The 18,861-nt window shown below is 35.3% G+C and overlaps 1 protein-coding gene across 6 annotated transcripts in view; it reads left to right on the top strand.

Annotated features, from left to right (window-relative positions):
* COL12A1 (collagen type XII alpha 1 chain) overlaps positions 1–18,861 on the top strand; it is a 137,328-nt gene that overhangs the window by 96,055 nt on the left and 22,412 nt on the right. For all 6 annotated transcript variants that reach the window (XM_033217688.1, XM_033217686.1, XM_033217684.1 and 3 more), the window contains 13 exons: positions 16–132; positions 293–439; positions 989–1,063; positions 2,955–3,094; positions 4,916–5,039; positions 5,203–5,346; positions 6,835–6,999; positions 8,315–8,353; positions 8,450–8,588; positions 10,633–10,775; positions 11,058–11,167; positions 15,199–15,348; positions 17,843–17,920. In XM_033217688.1, coding sequence (XP_033073579.1) covers positions 16–132; positions 293–439; positions 989–1,063; positions 2,955–3,094; positions 4,916–5,039; positions 5,203–5,346; positions 6,835–6,999; positions 8,315–8,353; positions 8,450–8,588; positions 10,633–10,775; positions 11,058–11,167; positions 15,199–15,348; positions 17,843–17,920 — 1,571 coding nt within the window. The remainder of the gene's footprint in view (positions 1–15; positions 133–292; positions 440–988; positions 1,064–2,954; positions 3,095–4,915; positions 5,040–5,202; positions 5,347–6,834; positions 7,000–8,314; positions 8,354–8,449; positions 8,589–10,632; positions 10,776–11,057; positions 11,168–15,198; positions 15,349–17,842; positions 17,921–18,861) is intronic.

Below are 18,861 nucleotides of genomic sequence, written 5' to 3'. Positions count from 1 at the left end.
TTCTTTATTTTATAGTATATTTAAATGTAACAGATCTGAAAACTCACCAGATTGGGTGGGATACATTCTGTGTCAAATGGTCAGCTCACCGGGCAGCCACCTCCTACAGGCTAAAACTAAGCCCTGCAGATGGTATGTGTGTAAAAAAGAAAAAAATGATCTGGAGCATGTAGTGGAAACATTTTAAATTTCAGTAAAGAAGATACCATTTTGTTTATAGCAATGATATATAAAATTGTCTTGAAATATAATTGATGATGACACTGGCATTTTCCTTTGTTGTCATAATCAGGAACCAGGGGACAAGAAATTACAGTGCGTGGATCAGAAACCAGTTACTGCTTCACTGGCCTTTCACCAGACACTGATTATGGTGTCACTGTTTTTGTGCAGACACCAAATCTCGAGGGACCAGGAGTCTCTGTTAAAGAACATACCAGTAAGTTTTTGAGAAATCTGGAAAGCCTTCATAAGGCTTTAGAATAGAATGCTCTAGGTAAGGAAGACTTAAGTGAATCCTGTGCAGGTACCTCTCCCCAGGGGTAGCAATAATGATAGGATGATGGTGAGTTCCTGAATGTGGAGTCTAAAGCTGGTTCAGGACCTTTTTCTGTAGCAATTGCAAGTTGTCCCTGTTATCGAGTTGGGGCTACTTTGAGGAAGGGCCAAAGGAGGGAGAGGTGGCTCTTGCTGAGAGTGAGAAGGTGAATTCATATTAGTGACTTTTGCTCATTTGACCCTATCTGAAGGCCTTACATTTTCCCTTTAGATCTTTATTTTCTGTAGCTGTAGTGGATGTTGAATGACTATCAGTGACACCAAATTTGGATGGAATAAAATCCCCAGTATGTTAGTACTGATGACAGTGGTGTCTCATTTTGTATGACTTGATTTGGTATCCAGGATTTAAATTGCTCTTAAAATTTACTTTCTGGGATATAAAATGTGCACATGGTGTGTTTTTAAAATTATTATTTTTAAATTCTAGCTGTGAAACCAACAGAAGCCCCTACAGAGCCACCCACCCCTCCTCCCCCTCCCACCATTCCACCAGCCCGGGATGGTAAGTACAGCTAAATAGGCAATACATTCAGCTGATAGGGAGCTACAGACTTCTTATTTATGCTGCATGTGCATCATTTACAATTAATATAGAACATTTCTGATTTATTATTGCTGCTGAAGAGTTTTTAGATTGAAAGAGAAGATTATCAGTAATTTGTTTCTCTCCATCTCTGGGCACATTTTGGTGTGAATAAAATCAGTCATAAATTATTCCAGCTCTTCAGTTGGAAGTCTGTTTCCTCAGTTTTACAGATTTAGGTCTTCCATGATCCTACATGGTGGACATTTCTTTCTGCTAACTGCTGGCATCAGTAAGCACTGTGAACCCTTTTGGCTATATTTGCAACGTAAGCCTTGAGGCTGTTGGCTTTAAAATTCCTGGCGTCCAACCTGAGAAGTTCCCTGGATTACACAAAGCTAAAAAATTTTCCATTCACCAAAATGTGAAGATAATTGTAACTTGCAGTGAACTGGTAAAACGACATACTGATTTATTAAGGTTGGTCTCTCAGCACTTAAGGGCAATTCTTCAGCACTTTATCAAGCTAAAGTTAAGTTAAATAACTACTGGATTATTCTTTTCTCATATGCTGTCTCCAGCATTTAATAGAAAACATTTCAGATTTTAAATATATTTTTATTTTATCTTAGAAGGACGTAGAATGTTACAACTTTATTAAACCTATTATATAAGTAAAATTAAAAATTAGTAGTGTAATATTGTAGGGTAAAATAATAATGGGTTCCTTTAAATTAGATATAGAAAGAAATTCAGTAAATAATCTTGGTTTAAAAACAAGTTTTTTCTTTTTAAATAGACTTTATTTTCTAGAGTAGTTTTAGGTTCGCAGCAACATTGCAGGCATGATGCAGAGATTTTTCATTTCCCAGACAGACTGCCCTTCCCCACCACATGCCCAGCCTCCTCCACTATTAACATCCCACATCTGAGTGGTACATTTGTTACAAACGATGAACCTACATTGACACATCATCACCACCCAAAGTCCATAGTTTACATTGGGGTTCACTCTCAGTGTTAAACTTCTCTGTTAAGTTTTTATAAATTAAAATTTTGTTAATTGTTTTTAGATTTTTTTCTTAGCCTCCAAGTCTAGATATTCAAATAAAAATCTTCTTTCCTACGTATGATTCTAGTGGCTTAATTTAAATTTTACAAAGGACTTGGCCAGGTGCAGTGGCTCACTCCTGTAATCCCAGCACTTTGGGAGGCCGAGACAAGTGGATCAAGACCATCCTGGCCAATACGGTAAAACCCCGTCTCTACTAAAAATACAAAAATTAGCTGGGTGTGGTGGCACGTGCCTGTTGTCCCAGCTACTCAGGAGGCTCAGGCAGGAGAATCGCTTGAACCTGGGAGGCGGAGGTTGCAGTGAGCTGAGATCGCCAGTGCACTCCAGCCTGAAGGCAGAGTGAGACCCTGTCTCAAAAAAAAAAAAAAAAAGGACTTATTTACATAAAATCAATCTTTAATAATTATATTCCAAATCTCCAAACTTTTTATTTGATTTCTCCTCTCATTTATTGTTCAAAACTACTTGAAGAGTTCCATGAGGTAAGATTATATCTTTGTATAATGGATCTAAACAAATGGAGTAATTCCAGAGCAGGTATTGTGGATCTGTTAGTCCAATGCTTCTTAAATTTATTGTGCATATGAGTCATCTTATTACTGCTGGTACTGATTCAGGAAGTCTGGGGTAGGGCCCAACATTCTGCATTTCTAACAAGCTCCCAGGCAGTGCTGTTGCTACAGAACCACACTTTACGTAGCAAGGTGTTATACTACATTTTCAATTATGTGATTTCATTTAAATGAAAGAATTCATGAGATTTGGGGCTTCTTCTGCTTTCTTTTTTTTTTGTAGTATGCAAAGGGGCCAAGGCAGATATTGTGTTCTTGACTGATGCCTCTTGGAGCATCGGGGATGATAATTTTAACAAAGTTGTAAAATTCATCTTCAATACTGTGGGAGGCTTTGATGAAATCAGTCCTGCTGGGATTCAGGTGAGTGTCATTCCACCAGTGGCCACTCATTTGTGATGTCTTGCCTTTCCTTTGAACTTCTCTTTTTACTCTTTTTAAGTAAAAAGTCTTTTCAATATAAACTCAATTTTAACCTTCTCTTATTTACTATTTCCTTTATTCATGTATTTTTGGGAGGGAATTGGGTGTACATGAGAAATAAATAGAAAAATAAATGTTTTTTCTATTAGTTTATTAGTTTTTATCTTTGACTAGATAATATTCCTGTTGGAGAACTTAGGGGATTCTGACTCTTAACTTCCTGCTTCCAACCATGACACATTTCTATAGAGGTTCATCCAAAGTTCTGGATATTAAATTCTTTGTGATTTTCATGCCCTGTGAAGTTAGAAGAATCAGTGATAAACAGTGACTGGAGTGAGTGTGTGGAACTTGCTGCCTCTATCATTACTTTACAGAAAATTACCTTGACCAGAAGAATGTCCATTGTTGAGCTAAAGCATATTTCATTTGCTTTTTTAAAATGATAGCTACCAATTTTCTTGCTCTGAAATCACTCCGAATATATTTGTTATACTGAAGTACTTAGAGAAGTTTATATTTCCATGAGAGGCCTCAAAGAATAAATCATCATGTAACCCTAACCCAATTAAAAGACCCAATTAAAATTCCACCCCCTCTGGTAAGGCGCCATGATGGCTTCCATGCTTTTGAAGTATTTTGTCTATATTGCTGCATTACAACAAATATCACTTCATATTGTCATTAATTGTGTGACTGTCTTCTATCTACTCTTCTATCTAAATGATTGACTCCTTAAAGCAAGAGACTATCTTTTTAAAAAACAATTCCTCCTTTTCTTTCCCATTTCTTTGCTGAATTTTCTTTATTTTGGCAGTTTGATCATCATTGTGGCATCATGAAAATAAGATATTTTGAAATAAACCACAAACAATTTCATCAACAAAACATGTCCTCTTTTATGGAATAGTAAATTTCAAATCCTCAAATAATCCTCTAGACCTTAATCCAACCCAAGAAGAGTAAAAATTCACCCTAGTTATATTCTAAATTTAATGTGGTTATATTCTTAATTTAACCACATTAATTCAACAAGCAAGCTTTTTTTCATCCTTTTAGGAATTTGTATTTCTAACAAAAAATAGCTACCATATTTTATTAACTCCTATGTACCAGTTACTTTGTATACAGGATTATTAGTCTTTAAAACAATCCTAGAAGGTAAGTATAGTTATCCTCATTTTACTGATAAAAAAATCCGTTGTCACATAGCTATTAAATGCCAGAGCTAGAATTTGAACCCAGTGAATCCTGAGTACAAAGCCTATACTTTTTCCTCTAAATCCCATTTTCAATGAGTTTGTGATGAGGGATGATTATAATCACACACGTGACATTTTTATATTGCCATAAAGAACCGATAGAGTCAGTGAGAAGCAGCAGTGGGCTGAGTCAACTGTTTAACCAACATTTGGATTCGAGATGGTATGTTCTCATGTCTAATCCTGGGATCTCACCACTCCCCAGCTTTATTCATCCCTTTCTATGTCCTAGAGAAAGGCACAACATGAATATAGTATATTTTCATTATTAACATCAGTTATGACAATTTCATTGAAGATTGAAAATTAAAGAATTTAATGAGACAAGTGCAGTAGGTGTTATAATATTAGCTATAAAGAGCTTACAATATTCTATCAGATCTGAGATACTTTTTACAACCCCCCAACCCCACTTTATTCTGCAGCTAGAGAATCACTTGAAGATTGAAATATAAAATGAGATGACTTATGCTCACTGCTAAATCACATTTTCCTTCAGGTTTCATTTGTGCAATACAGTGATGAGGTCAAGTCTGAGTTCAAGCTGAACACATACAATGACAAGGCCCTAGCCCTTGGGGCCCTCCAGAATATTAGGTACAGAGGAGGAAACACAAGAACAGGTACGTGTATATGTAGACCTTTACTCTCCAAGCATTTGTAGTGGCAGAACTGAGTGTATTATCTCACGCTAATGTCCAGATTCTTATCAGTTGGGCGTGACTAATGGCATTGGGGTAGTTTTCACTGAGGTGACACTAAAATGTTCCACGCCTCATTCTGCAGGCAAGGCCCTCACGTTTATCAAGGAGAAAGTCTTGACTTGGGAGAGTGGCATGAGGAAGAATGTCCCTAAAGTATTGGTTGTGGTCACAGATGGTCGGTCCCAGGATGAGGTCAAGAAGGCGGCTTTGGTCATCCAGCAGTCAGGCAAGCACATACATGAATTTGATTGCACTTGGAATTTTAACATTTTTAAATGTTCACAAATGATTACAAAAGACTAAATTTGCTGATGTTACTTTATTGTTTCTGTTTCACTCTGCACTGTATACCTTTGTAATGCTGATTTATATTTAATTATGGAATGGTTTGCAACTGCTCAAAATGACATGGTGTATTCTTTGTGTAAGATGTGGTTCAGGATCGACAAGGGGCAAACCACATTTTCCCATAGTGGCTGGAAGGCTACAGAAAGCAATGATAATGAGATGATGCTAGAGCAGGCTTCCTGCCATAGCAGAAATGAATCTTGATACTGCTTCCTGTGCAAGGAGAGGAAAAAGGAAGCCTTTAGCTTTAGCACATCTTTGCAGATGTAGACTTAATGATTGCTAAAAGATATGTTGCAAGGAATGGAGGTCTTAGGGAGTCATCTCTGGGATAGACCTTGGAAGTCAAATATACTGAGAGCCTCCTGGTAACACTGTCCTTTGAATTAGTTATTTAAGATCATTAGAGGTGAAAGTAGATATTTCCAGTACTTGCATTAACAGTCCCCCTACCCACTGCTGTCCCAAGCAACGTCTAAGGTGGATATATTTTTAGAGAGAATCTTATGCATAATTTGTTGTAGTAAATTATAAAGTACTTAATTACATGGAACTTGTCATCTGTACATGCAAGATTCTTTGGCTAAAATTATAAGTTATGATTAGTGCTAAGTCATATTGTCTTTTTTCAATAGAGGTTGTTCCTGCTGATCTTTTATAAAATGTATTGCCATTGTGTTGTACACTTTACCCAGATTTCTGCATGTTTGTGACTCCTGGTAGATTTAATTTTGGGCTTATAAATATTTGCTTCTTATGTTACCTTATTTTTATCTAAATATATTTCTAATTCCTTATATAGCTTTTTTCCCCTGATGTCAAATTTAGCTTTTGGAGTGAAAAATGTGCTTATTTGTCACAGCCTAAATTTGCTTATTTGTCATAGCCTGTCTGTTGCCAGTGAGAGTTGTAGATTCCATTTTCAAGATGGCCAAAGTTCTGCCTTTGAGCCTGAGTTTCCTGAGAAAATCAGTTTCAAGAACCCAGATTTTAAAATGAGCCCATTCTTAACTTCTGAGTCACATAAGCTTAAAATATTAATGGCTGCAGAACTCATGTGTGTATCAGGACTGTGGATCTGTGGAAGGCAGTGTGCACCACATAAAGTCTTTCTGCTATTAAAATCTTCATATTTAAATTGTTGGGATTTTATCTTAGGAAATCAAATTAAATGAATTCTTTAAACCAGAAAATAGAAAGACCTGGAAAAAGTATGTATTTATTAAAGAGAGTTCATGTCAAATAAAAGGACTTGAGTACAGTAAGAAAATACAGCATCATTTCTGATAAGAATCTTTTTGCATTGTTCTAACAACAAGGACAGAAAAAGAGATACGTGATTCATTCTATAAATTCTACTTTGCAGGGTTCAGTGTCTTTGTAGTTGGTGTGGCTGATGTCGACTACAATGAGCTTGCCAACATTGCCAGCAAACCAAGTGAACGGCACGTGTTCATTGTGGACGACTTTGAATCTTTTGAGAAGATCGAAGACAATCTTATTACATTTGTTTGTGAAACTGCCACTTCAAGTAAGTCACAGACAACATGGATCTATAACCTCACTTATTCTGAAAAATAATTACTCAGTAGACAATTCTATATCCTTTGTAGGATCAAGGCTGTGCATAAATAGATCCTGGGAAATCACTTGAGAACCTGATGAATCACTGTTCCTATTGCGATCATGCTAAATGTGTGCTTGTCAGAAGTTCATTTTTAGCCTTGAATATGTAATTTCCTTGTATGGAAATAAAGTGTTTTAATATATCCTTTTCCCACCAACCTAATGCCTATGACATTTGGTTAAATTAATCTCAGCCTCAAATTGCATACATAGGGCATTTCTGTGAGATGAAGGTTTTCCCCATTAGTAATCAATTGGTATTTGTTTTGTCAACATCCGTGCTTCAAGAGAGCAATGAAAAAAAATGGTTCCTCAGAAATTTAGTTGATTCCCATTTGTTTGTTTGGGTTTGTATTTTCAAGTTCAGCTTTTGAACTATAGTGAAGAACCAAAGATTGATTATTTAAGTCAATTTATTATCATCATCCATTAACACCAATTCTTGGGGTATAGGTTATGGAGGCAATTAATCCTCCATAATTACCAGGAGGCAGTTTATCCTACATAATTGATCAGGGGTCTGTGGCTAGTCCAGACCCCTGATCCTAGACAGGGCTATGCTTTACAAATATAATAATCCTCTCCATTAAACATTCTATTAAAAACAGAACTGGTTAAACAAACTTTCTTGGTTTACTATGAAAATTTATGCTGAAGTTCGGAGCGCAGCTGCACTGGTGAAAGTGAGTAGGGGGCTGGAGTGGTTTCTTTTCTCTTCCAAGTGGTCCTGGATGCAGCCATCTGGTACCCTCAGCTCTGAGGGGTCCAGAGCAAAAACTACTGCACACTTGTTACTGTTACCTGGTGTTTGGTAGCCAGGGTGAGGCTTGGAGACTTGGCAGAGAAGAGGGTTGGGGATGGACAAGCTCCTCCTACCTTTGCAGAAATCTAAAATTCCCTGGGAGGGAAGTTCTTTAAATCTATTGAAAATGTGAAAAATTCCTCCTTTAATTCTATTTTATTATTTTTAAGAGTACTGTAAAATTCCAGTTGGATTAGAGAATGTTAGGGAAATATGTGTTATACTGGTTAATAGTATAATTTCTCCTACACATAGGAAATGTACAAGAAATAATATATAAAAGAGTAAATAGAGAAGTTATTTTAATAAATGAACAATGTCATTTATTACTTGAAATATGTTCGTTGCTACTTTCTGTGCATATATAATTTGTACATCGTGTTGGTGAATCATACTTAAAGAACACTGTACATTGCAGGTTGTCCTCTCATTTATTTGGATGGCTACACCTCACCAGGTAAGCATTTATACTTTTGGGCTAATTAATTTCCAGATTTAAGCAATAAAATAATTAAAATGTACTTCGTTTAATATTTTCTTTTCTGATGTAAAGGTTTTAAGATGCTTGAAGCGTACAACCTGACAGAAAAGAATTTTGCTTCTGTACAAGGAGTATCTTTGGAGTCAGGGTCTTTCCCCAGCTACTCAGCTTACAGGATTCAGAAGAATGCATTTGTGAATCAGCCTACAGCGTAAGTGTGACAACAGGAAGTTCTCCTTTTCTTAAGACCTGCAGAAAGTTCTTGGAATATTTGCTGACTTCCCAGAATCCTGGAACTTTAGAATTGTCGGAAGACTGCTTATGGATGACCCTGATGGGTTTTCTTAAATACAGTTGGGTTAATTGTTTCCAGGTTACATAGTTGTTTGCACACAGGAGACTAAGACTCAGGCCTCGTTATTCCCAGATCCAAGAAGCTCATGCCGGTAACATATTACTGACCCTTTTGAATTTAAGGCTAGAAAAGCTGTTAAAACAGGAAGGCAACTTAATATTTTGAACATCTCTCCCTGTGGTGCAGAAGACTGGATGGAATAAGTGCAGAATGAGAGCAAACATTCTTTTTAGTGTTTCAGACCTCTAGAAAATGAAAGGTAGTTTTTCTCGTCCATGATCAGACAGTTGGCATTTAGTTTTTATTGGCTGATGCTCTAGCAATCTGTTGTGTAGCTGTAGATGTTATTTTACTTCATGAATGTTTGCACCTGAGTATGATAACTGAAATCTGTATTTCTTATTCATTAAAATGAAAACTTTTTATGTTGAAAAATATGTTTGCCAGTTTATGGAGAGAAAAGAACAATGAGAAATAAAGGTATTGTAAGCTCAGAACAGGGTCAGAAATGATGTCTGAAATATGAAATGCTCTGAGAAAGCTGATGGAAAATTCAGACTAAAACCAAAGCTAATTTACTTTAAGAGGCACAGATCGTATTGTTGTAGTTTGACCACATTGTAAGTCTCTAACTCCTTAATGGTTAACCATGTTGGCTCGGAGTTCTAGGTTTTTCAGTGAACTGTAATACCCGGTGTTTAACTCTTCCAGTCAGCTCAACATATGATTTCTACATTTTAACTTATGACAGCCTATTGTTTTCTCAAGCCTCAGAACTTTTGACTGAAAGGAAAGAAACATAAATACAATTACATAATTTTTTCACAAGCACTAATTAACTAAGGAAGGAGAAAAATGGGCTAGGTGAGAGATGAGTTGATGTGGAGAAAATATTATTTGTAACATAGAATATTATAAAGACAGTTCTTGAACATATAAAAGACATCATGTTGGCTTACCCAGAGCATGTTTTAAAAGCAAGATGGCATTAGTGGTGTGGTATTAGGACATGAAAGCTCTGTGTCCTCTATCAAAATTCGTGGAGGAATAGCTTCTTTTCTATGAGTTTATTATCTGGTTCTTTTTCTTACCTTCAGGGAGAAAATGTTGTTAAATGGTCTCAGATAGAAAACCATTAATTCTGCTTCAAAGATTCCCCCAGAACAATGATTGACTAAAGTCTGGAGGGACACATGGGACCAATTTTTTGTTTTTTGTTTTGTCTTACAGCTTAGAGCCAAGAAACATTTCCTTTCAATTAATTCACATCCTTTTATCATCACTAAATGTTTGCACATGTATATGGCCTTCACATTTAAAATGGATTTTGTTTTTGGGAATATATGAGCTCTGGGGGTGATTTATTTGATTTCAGGGGAGAAATTTGGAATTGTAAAAACTATTACTGACAGGGAGGGAGAGAGAAATTAAAACCTTAAGCCATTTTATGATCTCATACAGCTGACATTTGAAATTAAATATGTTTAGTAAGATTCATTCTCTTTAAATTATATCCATAGTCATACTGTTTATCATTCTAAAATTATCATATAATTTTATAATACTCTGTGTCTCAAAAAATTAGTTATTACTAGTAGGATAAAAGACTATTTAGTAATTTCCCAGACTTTCATGACTTTATCAATTTAGAAATAATCGCTTACAATTTACATAATGGATCTTTAGTGCTTGTTCTTTTGATGTGCTTCCTAAATTTTTCTCCTTCTAAAGAGAAATCAGAAGGAGCCAGATTATTATAAATAGCCTCTAATACTACCCATATGAGATTCTGGTGCAGAGATTTAAAAGAGTATCTGTTCTTGATGTTAAATCAATCAATCTTTCTTTCTTCCTTTTGTTTTTTTCTTTCTTCTCCTTTTTCTTTCATTTTATCCAACAGAGACCTACACCCAAATGGACTCCCTCCTTCATACACGATTATATTATTATTCAGATTTCTCCCAGAAACTCCCAGTGACCCTTTTGCAATTTGGCAAATCACAGACAGAGACTACAAACCACAAGTTGGAGTGATTGCAGATCGTAAGAATTTTTATCTTAAGGCACATGCATACTTAGTTTTGAATATGTTTTTCTTTTCTCTTTTAAAAAACTTTCTGAATATACATTATATATATTTATTTGGTATATACTTTTATGTTTGAACTTTTCCAAGTATAACACATCAGTAAATATCCTAATTACATTTTATCACAACAGAAATTATTTTATTTTTAAAGAAATCTCTCAAAGAATCATTTGTTAATACTTTAAATAAAAGGTATACAATGCATGTGATTTAATAACACTTTATGTTGATTACAGCTTCTAGCAAGACGTTATCATTCTTTAACAAGGATATAAGAGGCGAGGTACAAACTGTTACATTTGACACAGATGAAGTAAAGACATTATTTTATGGAAGTTTTCATAAGGTAAAAACATAAGATTATTTGAGTCTTATTTCTAGAAAAAATATAAAACAAATTTATTATTTATTAAAATATCATGTTAAATTGGTAGAATTGTAACTATGTCTTTTAAAAATAACATCTAAAAAAAATCTTATTTTAGAGAATTTGGTTAATTCAAATAATATTTAAAATAAAACAATATACTAACCAAGAGATAACTACTAACATTTTGATATTTTTTAATGCTTATTTCTTTTTAAAATTTGAATCATATAGTATATATAATATTATTCACCTACTTTTCTGGTTACCATTTTGTTATGAATCTTTGTGTCATTTAGTCTGAAAAGCTTAATTTTAGTGGATCTTTTTTGATAATATTTCTTCTGCTTGCTTTTTATTGAAAAGTACAAACGTGCCAGTGAAATGCAAAAATTGATAATATATCTTCTGCTTGTATTTTATTGAAAAGTACAAACATGCCAGTGAAATGCAGAATAATTTTTATCAATCCAAAAGCTATCAATATCTACCAAAATAATTAAGATAAATGTTTATGAGATTAATTTTTATGTGAACACACATTCTTTAAAAACATAATTCTCTAGAAAATCTTATTAAAAGTTCTAAGATGCATTCTAGGGATTGTCTATTCTTGATTATCTTAATCAATTTTCTGTATGTCAACATCCAGCAGATAGTAGAAACTTTTTTTTCAGGTTTCTAAAGGACAATTCATTGACAAATAAGCACTTCTTACTTAGAAAATACTGAAGTTGGAAGCGTTAGAAATAAAAAGAACAATCTAGGTTAGGAATGGAGGTTAGGAATGGACTTTTAAAAAAATTCTGTTTTAAGTTCAGGGGTATGTGTGCAAGCTGTGCAGGTTTGTTACATGGGTAAACATGAGTCATGGGGGTTTATCATACAGATTATTTTGTACCCAGGTATTAAGCATAGTATCCATTAGTTATTTTTTCTGATCCTCTTCTTCCTTTCACCTGATACCCTCTGATAGGCCACAGTATGTGTTTTTCCCCTTTATGTGTAGGAATTGACTTTTTAATGGTATTTCTTCATCCATTGGATTATGTTAACAGGAATACCAGTTGTTGCACAAATGCTTTAAAATTTCTCCAGTGTGGCATGTAGAAAGATTAGCCCTTATACATAAAAGACAGACGTTTCCAGTTCAAGCTGATTCTCAAGTGAAAATTGAATAAATTTCTTCTGAGTAGATTTAGCAGTATTTCTTACTGTTTCTACTCCTGAGGAATCTTGCTTTCTTTCCAGATTGTTGTTCTTATTCATTAATCAGATTTTTGATAAGGATGGTAAAGGACTCTCCTCATCAAGCCCAAGGAAGCTTCAATGTACATATTAGTGATACCAAAAAAAAAAAAAAAAAAAGGGAAAACCAAAAATCTCTGAGTACAATGGTATATCTACTTAAGGTTTACAGACCTCCATAGTGAAGTGAAGTAAAATAAATGCCTCATCGGAAAAGCAAATTCTAGTTTGGCAAGTGTTATTGGCTTCAACTGATCCTTATCTGATCTTAGATGTTGAATCTGGCAAAGTTCTTATGAACTTTTTTGGCTCAGTGAAACTTACATTTGAGTAACTTGCTAAAAAGGACTATTTTTATTTTTCCTTTCATAACCACTGAAGATATTGAGAATCTGATCATCTGCTAAACCACTGGTAACTGTTATTTTAAAATTTCCAACTGTCATGGAATGCTTCATTTTATCTGAATTTTTTAAAAGGCAGTATTTTTTAGAGGTCTGTAGTGATAGTCATTAATGATTGCAAATCAAGACAATTTTTTTTGACATTCTCTTCTTTATACCATTTGCCTCCCCAGAAAGATATTTGCATTCTTGGGTTTTATATAATGCCTATTTTTTTCTCCTCACAAGCTCTGCCTTTTCTTTCCAAACTGCCTACCTTCTTCTTTGTTTTTGATTTTAATAATCTTTCTTTTAGTTTCTCCTTTTTTCCCACTGTGCTCTTTTTTGTCCTCCATTCCTTAAACCCATCCTTTCTTTTTAAACAGCTTTATTGAGATGTCATATAGAAAAATTGCATATACTTAAGGTGTACAATGAGGTGTTCTGATATACACATACATTGTGAAATGATCTCCACAGTCAAGCTAATTAACATATCTATTATCTCAACAGTTACCATTGTGTGTGTGTGTGTATGTGCTGAACCAATTTAATCTAAGATCTAGCATCTTGCAAATTGCAAGTATAAAATACCCCCACCCCATTGGCCCACTCTCTTTTATCCCATCAATTCAAGTACCACCTTCAGTCACTCTCAGCTGTTCACATTTTTTTACTGAGCCAAGGATTCAAGCACTCTTCTTTCACTTTCCATCTAATTCCTGAATTGAAGTTTTTCAAACCTGGGATGAGAATGAACAATATTTCAAGAACAGGAAATTAGTGACAGTAACGGGGAGAGGGACCTTTGAGGAGAGGGATCAACTAAAATAGTTTAATTAAGGAATGACAGACAGTTATCCGTTCTTGGGGATTCTCTTGAAAAGCTTTTGTTGTGTCTCCCTACTATGGTTAAAAGATGACATGGATTTACGTGAGACATTTATAATAAGAAAGAGAACTAGAATGGCAGAGTCTGGGAAGGGAGACGAGTGACAAGAGGGTCCCTATTTTTTTCTACTGGTCTGGGATCAACAACACATCATTTGGGAAATAGGTTGGTTACTCTACATACTTGGCACAATGATCTACAGGTAAAGGGCCAAATCTGAAATGCGTTTAAACTGCAGTAAAACACATTGAATAAATTTAGCAAAATGTACTTCTAGAATGTGTTTCTCTATGGTTAGCATTCAATGAGTGTTACTGAAATAATTTTGTCACAAATTAAAAATGTTGAAATAATTTTTCTGGATATTGCAGCTTTTCACATGCCTTGTCAAAGTTTGCATCTGTGGTTGTTCATATATGAGCCAAAAAGTTTTAGTTCTTATTAGATTAAAAAAAATCCTAGTATGGTGTTCTTCTTGAGTTCAGTATTAGTTGATTGTCCTGGGGGCATTTAAACTTTATTTTTAATAACCTATGTATTACTTTTATATAAAAGCAATATGTAATTTATATTGATCACAGATGCAGTAAACTTATGTTTTGGTGTTGATTCCATGTGGGAAAAATATTTAGTTTAAAAAATACTTTAGAAGTTATTCTTATGCTTATTGACTGAGAACATTTAAGGGAATTTCTGTTCCTTTTAATTTGCTGCCAAACTTTTCAAAGTCATTACCAAGGGCTTACTTGAGTATTTGTGCTGTGATAAGTAGAAACTCTGAGCATAACTATACAGACAGGGATTACCCAGGACCATTCTTTACATTGTTGAAATACAAACATTTTATTAATTATCTATACTAATGGAGTTGTTAACATTCTGTGTGTCTTCAGTAGCAAACAAAAAATAAATCAATATAAACTTCTTTCCTTAAAAGGAAATTGAATCCTGAATTCTGTTGATGTCCAGAGTTGAATCCCTATAGAAGACATGTGCTACTTCTTTACTGTATGAGATATCTATATGGTATGCAGATTATTTCTGCCTGAGATTGGAGAACAACAAACTGAAAGATGAATTTAGCAAAATTAGTGGAAGACATCTGAAATTTCTTTGTAGTGAATATAATAATATATACATGATTTATTAACCTCTATTTGGATAGCTCTTTATAGCTTACAAAGTCATTTCATCTACTACATCCTCTCTGGTCATCTCAGTAAGAGTAGATAATGGGAAAACAAGGAATTATGCATGTGTATGTGCATGTAGGAAACTGAGACCAGAGGTTAAGTGGCTTGTCTAATTTCATATTATCAGTGAATGATTTCATCGACATTGCCAACTGTTCTTGGATTTTTAGAGTAAGACTTTTGATTTAGAATGAAAATAGCTTAAAAAAGTAAAAAAAATCTGACCTGAACTATGCAGAGTCAGCTAATATTTTAGTGTAGAAATTTTATAATGGAAACAAATTATCTTTTTAGGTTCATATTGTGGTGACTCCAAAAAGTGTTAAGATTTACGTTGACTGCTATGAAATTATAGAAAAAGACATCAAGGAAGCTGGAAATGTAACAACTGATGGTTATGAAATTCTTGGAAAACTCCTTAAAGGGGAAAGGAAATCAGCCGCAGTGAGTAACACATTTTTATTTTTCTTGGTACCTTGTGTTGAGATTGAAATGGCATTTTCTAAACAACTCCGTGAGTTTTATTTTATTCTGTTTTTCTCAGTGAGTTTTAAGTTGTCAGATTTCTTGGTCAGATCAAAACATTGGAAGAAGTACATTGAGAAAATATGTCCACAGAACATAATAATGTGCTTTAACTACTTACTAGAAACAAAATAAGATGTCAAGGCACCAGGGAACACCATGCAGTCATCTTGAAACAGGATCAAATTGGAGAATACCACACAAAGAGTTGCCAGCATACCCAGTGAAATAGAAAATTGTTCCTATTTTGTTCTTCAGCAATAATTGTTAATACAGATTTGTGCAATCAGGATATTAAGCATTTGGGGACACTAGTTGCAACTTTCACCAGAGCCCGCATTTGCTCACAGAGGAGCCATTCGGCTGTCTGTCTCAAAAGGATCAGTGGAGTAGGGCAGCCAGCTGACCCCATTACTCACAACTTTCACCATCTCAGGTTTGAGGCAGAGAGTGATAACCCCATTTACAATGCTATCTAGTAGGGAAAATTTAAATCTAAAGTTGTCATCATACCAAGCTAATTAAATTCATATTAAATGTCATTCAAAGCCAGGCACCATTGCTCGTGCCTATAATCCCAGCATTTTCAGAGGCCAAGGAAGGAGAATCACTTAAGGCCAGGAGTTTAAGATTAGCCTAGGCAACATAGTGAGACCCTGTCTCTATAAAAAGGAAAAAAAAAAAAATCAGCTGAATGTGGTGGCCTGTGCCTGTATTCCTAGCAACTTGGGAGGCTGAGGTGGGAAGATTGCTAGAGCCCAGGAATTTGCAGCTGCAGAGAACTATGATGGCATCACTACACTCCAGCCTGGGTGACAGACTGAGACCCTGTCTCAATCAATCAATCAGTCAATGTCAGTCAATAGACCTATTGTCCTAAAAGCAAAGCTAACCTGTTTGGCTTCTGTAATTATTATTTTAAAAATGGCTTTATTTATTTAATTTAGCTTTCTTTCATGGACAGGATTTTCTTCTAGATTCAAAAGGAAAATTTTTATTCCACAATATAGAAACAATTAGTTCAAATGTAATATAATTTTGATTAAAATCCAAACCTTCTGTTGTATATTGAATCTGACATTTAAGTATAACAATTACATCACGTTTTTAAAAGAATAACATTGTCTAAACAACTTTTTACTTTTTATCAAAAGTAGTTTATTTTTCAACTATAGAAAGATATAAGATATATGCTATCTTGAAATAGTTGAGGATATCAGAAAAGTTATTAGTCAACCCCTTGGTAATAGTTTCTAAAAAGAAGAGCATCAATTGTAGAATAAGTGAAGAATTGTTTCTTTAATTTACTTTAATGTTACTTTTCTATAAGGGTGGGCTCATAAAGCTTGATTTAGGCTGGGCATGGTGGCTCATGCCTATAATCCCAGCACTTTGGGAGGCCGAGGCAGGTGGATCATTTGAGGTCAGGAGTTTGAGACCAGCTTGGCCAACATGGTAAGACCCCGTCTCTACTAAAAAAACAAAAATTAGCTAGGTGTGGTGGTGGGCGCCTGTAATGCCAGCTAATTGGGAGGCTGAGGCAGGAGAATCTCTTGAACCCAGGAGGCAGAGGTTGCAGTGAGCCAAGATCACACCACTGTACTCCAGCCTGGGCAACAGTGAGACTCCACCTCAAAACAAAACAAAACAAAAAACAACTTTGATTTAAATGTGTGTAGGCTTCAAATTCATTTAATTATAGAAATTAATATTCTCTTAAAAAATAACACAAGGCTGGGCACCGTGTGGCTCACGCCTGTAGTCCTAGCACTTTGGGTGGATCACTTGAGTCTGGGAATTCAAGACAAGCCTGGCCAACATGGTAAAATCTCGCCTCTATTAAAAAATACAAAAAAATTACCTGGGCATGGTGGTGCACACCTGTAATCCCAGCTACTTAGGAGGCTGAGGCATGAAAAGCATTTGAACCTGGGAGGCAGATGTTGCAGTGAGCCAGGATCCCACCACTGTACTCCAGCCTGGGCAACAGAGTGGGACTCTGTCGCAAAAAAAAAAAAAAAAAAAAAAAAAAAAAAAAGAAAGCACACAACAAACAAATGAAACAAAACTCAAATACTGCATTTCAGCCAAAGAAGTGAATCACGAGTGGGAATCTTACATACACATTTCACTTTTCTATCTCTTTCTCATAGGCATATGTTCAAACATTGCATTTTGGCTAAAGTAGTGAATCAGGAGTAGGAATCTACATACATGTTTCACTTTTCTATCTCTTTCTCATAGGCATATGTTTTTATGTTCTTTCCTCATGAAGTAAGGATCACATTGCTCTCAATGGCTCGCACCCTTGACAGAGTCTGTGTGAGAAGTTGGCAATGGTTACAATGTGGAAATGCCAATATAAAATGTTTTTCATGCATTTTTAGCTGATGTTGCTGTTGGTTGTTTGCAGTTCCAAATCCAGAGTTTTGACATTGTCTGCAGCCCAGTGTGGACCAGTAGAGACAGATGCTGTGATATTCCCTCTAGGGTAAGTAAAACAGAATTGAATTCTGTCATGGCTTTAACAGTTTCCCAGGAATGAACCCTTGTGCCTGAGAGAGGAAGTAGCACTCTGCAGTTGCATCTTCAGAGTGGAGCTAAAAGACACGCAACGTGTGGGTGCTCACCAGCTACTACAGAAAAACCAGCGCCGGTGCGATCCCTCCCTCACAAACTGGGAATGCACAGACTGTATCTGGAAATTCTCCCTAATAGAAAAGTCCTGCTGAGTTAATGTGTTTGATAAGCCCACTTACTGTAAAGCCCTCTTATTGCTTGTAAAATATCAGCATTTTACAGAACAAGCCAGCACCTTTCTGGATAACTAAGGTTTTTTAGATGGTAGAAATAACCACAGTATTTCTTTTTGAGATGATGGCCTTTCTTTAGTAGTATCTGTGTAGGTGGTAATAGTTACAGTGTTGAATGTTGGTGATGGATTTGAAACTTTTGACCAGCAAAGACCTACATACATCCACAGGAAGGGTGTGCATTGTTTATTCAGCAAATATTGATTGAGCACCTATTATAAGCCGGGCACCAATCTGTGTACTTGTTTTAAGCCAGTAAAAAGTGAGTATTCCAGTGAAAGGCACTGGGAGAGAACGAATTAACAATGACATATATACTATATTATTGAGTGAAAATCCTAGGATGCATAACAAATCAGGTCAAAGGGATAGACAGTGATGGTAGCCTTCAGTGATAAGGGGAGATTTAAGCAGAGACCTGAATGAAGTGAGGGACAAAACAATGTGGCTAATGAAGAAAGAGGACAGAATTTTGGATTTTTTTTTTTCCAAATGGGAATTGATATTTGAGATACACAACAAGTCTCTAACACCGGATTAGAGGAAATTGGATTAAATTACCAGAGGTCTCAGTGGTCGCGTAAACATTTTTTTGTCAGTGAGGTTTCCTAATGTAATG

This window comes from Trachypithecus francoisi, unplaced genomic scaffold, assembly GCF_009764315.1.
Source record: "Trachypithecus francoisi isolate TF-2019V2 unplaced genomic scaffold, Tfra_2.0 Lachesis_group10, whole genome shotgun sequence".
Taxonomy (NCBI): domain Eukaryota; kingdom Metazoa; phylum Chordata; class Mammalia; order Primates; family Cercopithecidae; genus Trachypithecus; species Trachypithecus francoisi.
The sequence above is the reverse complement of the archived record's forward strand: the minus strand, read 5'-3'. Positions and strand labels throughout refer to the sequence as shown.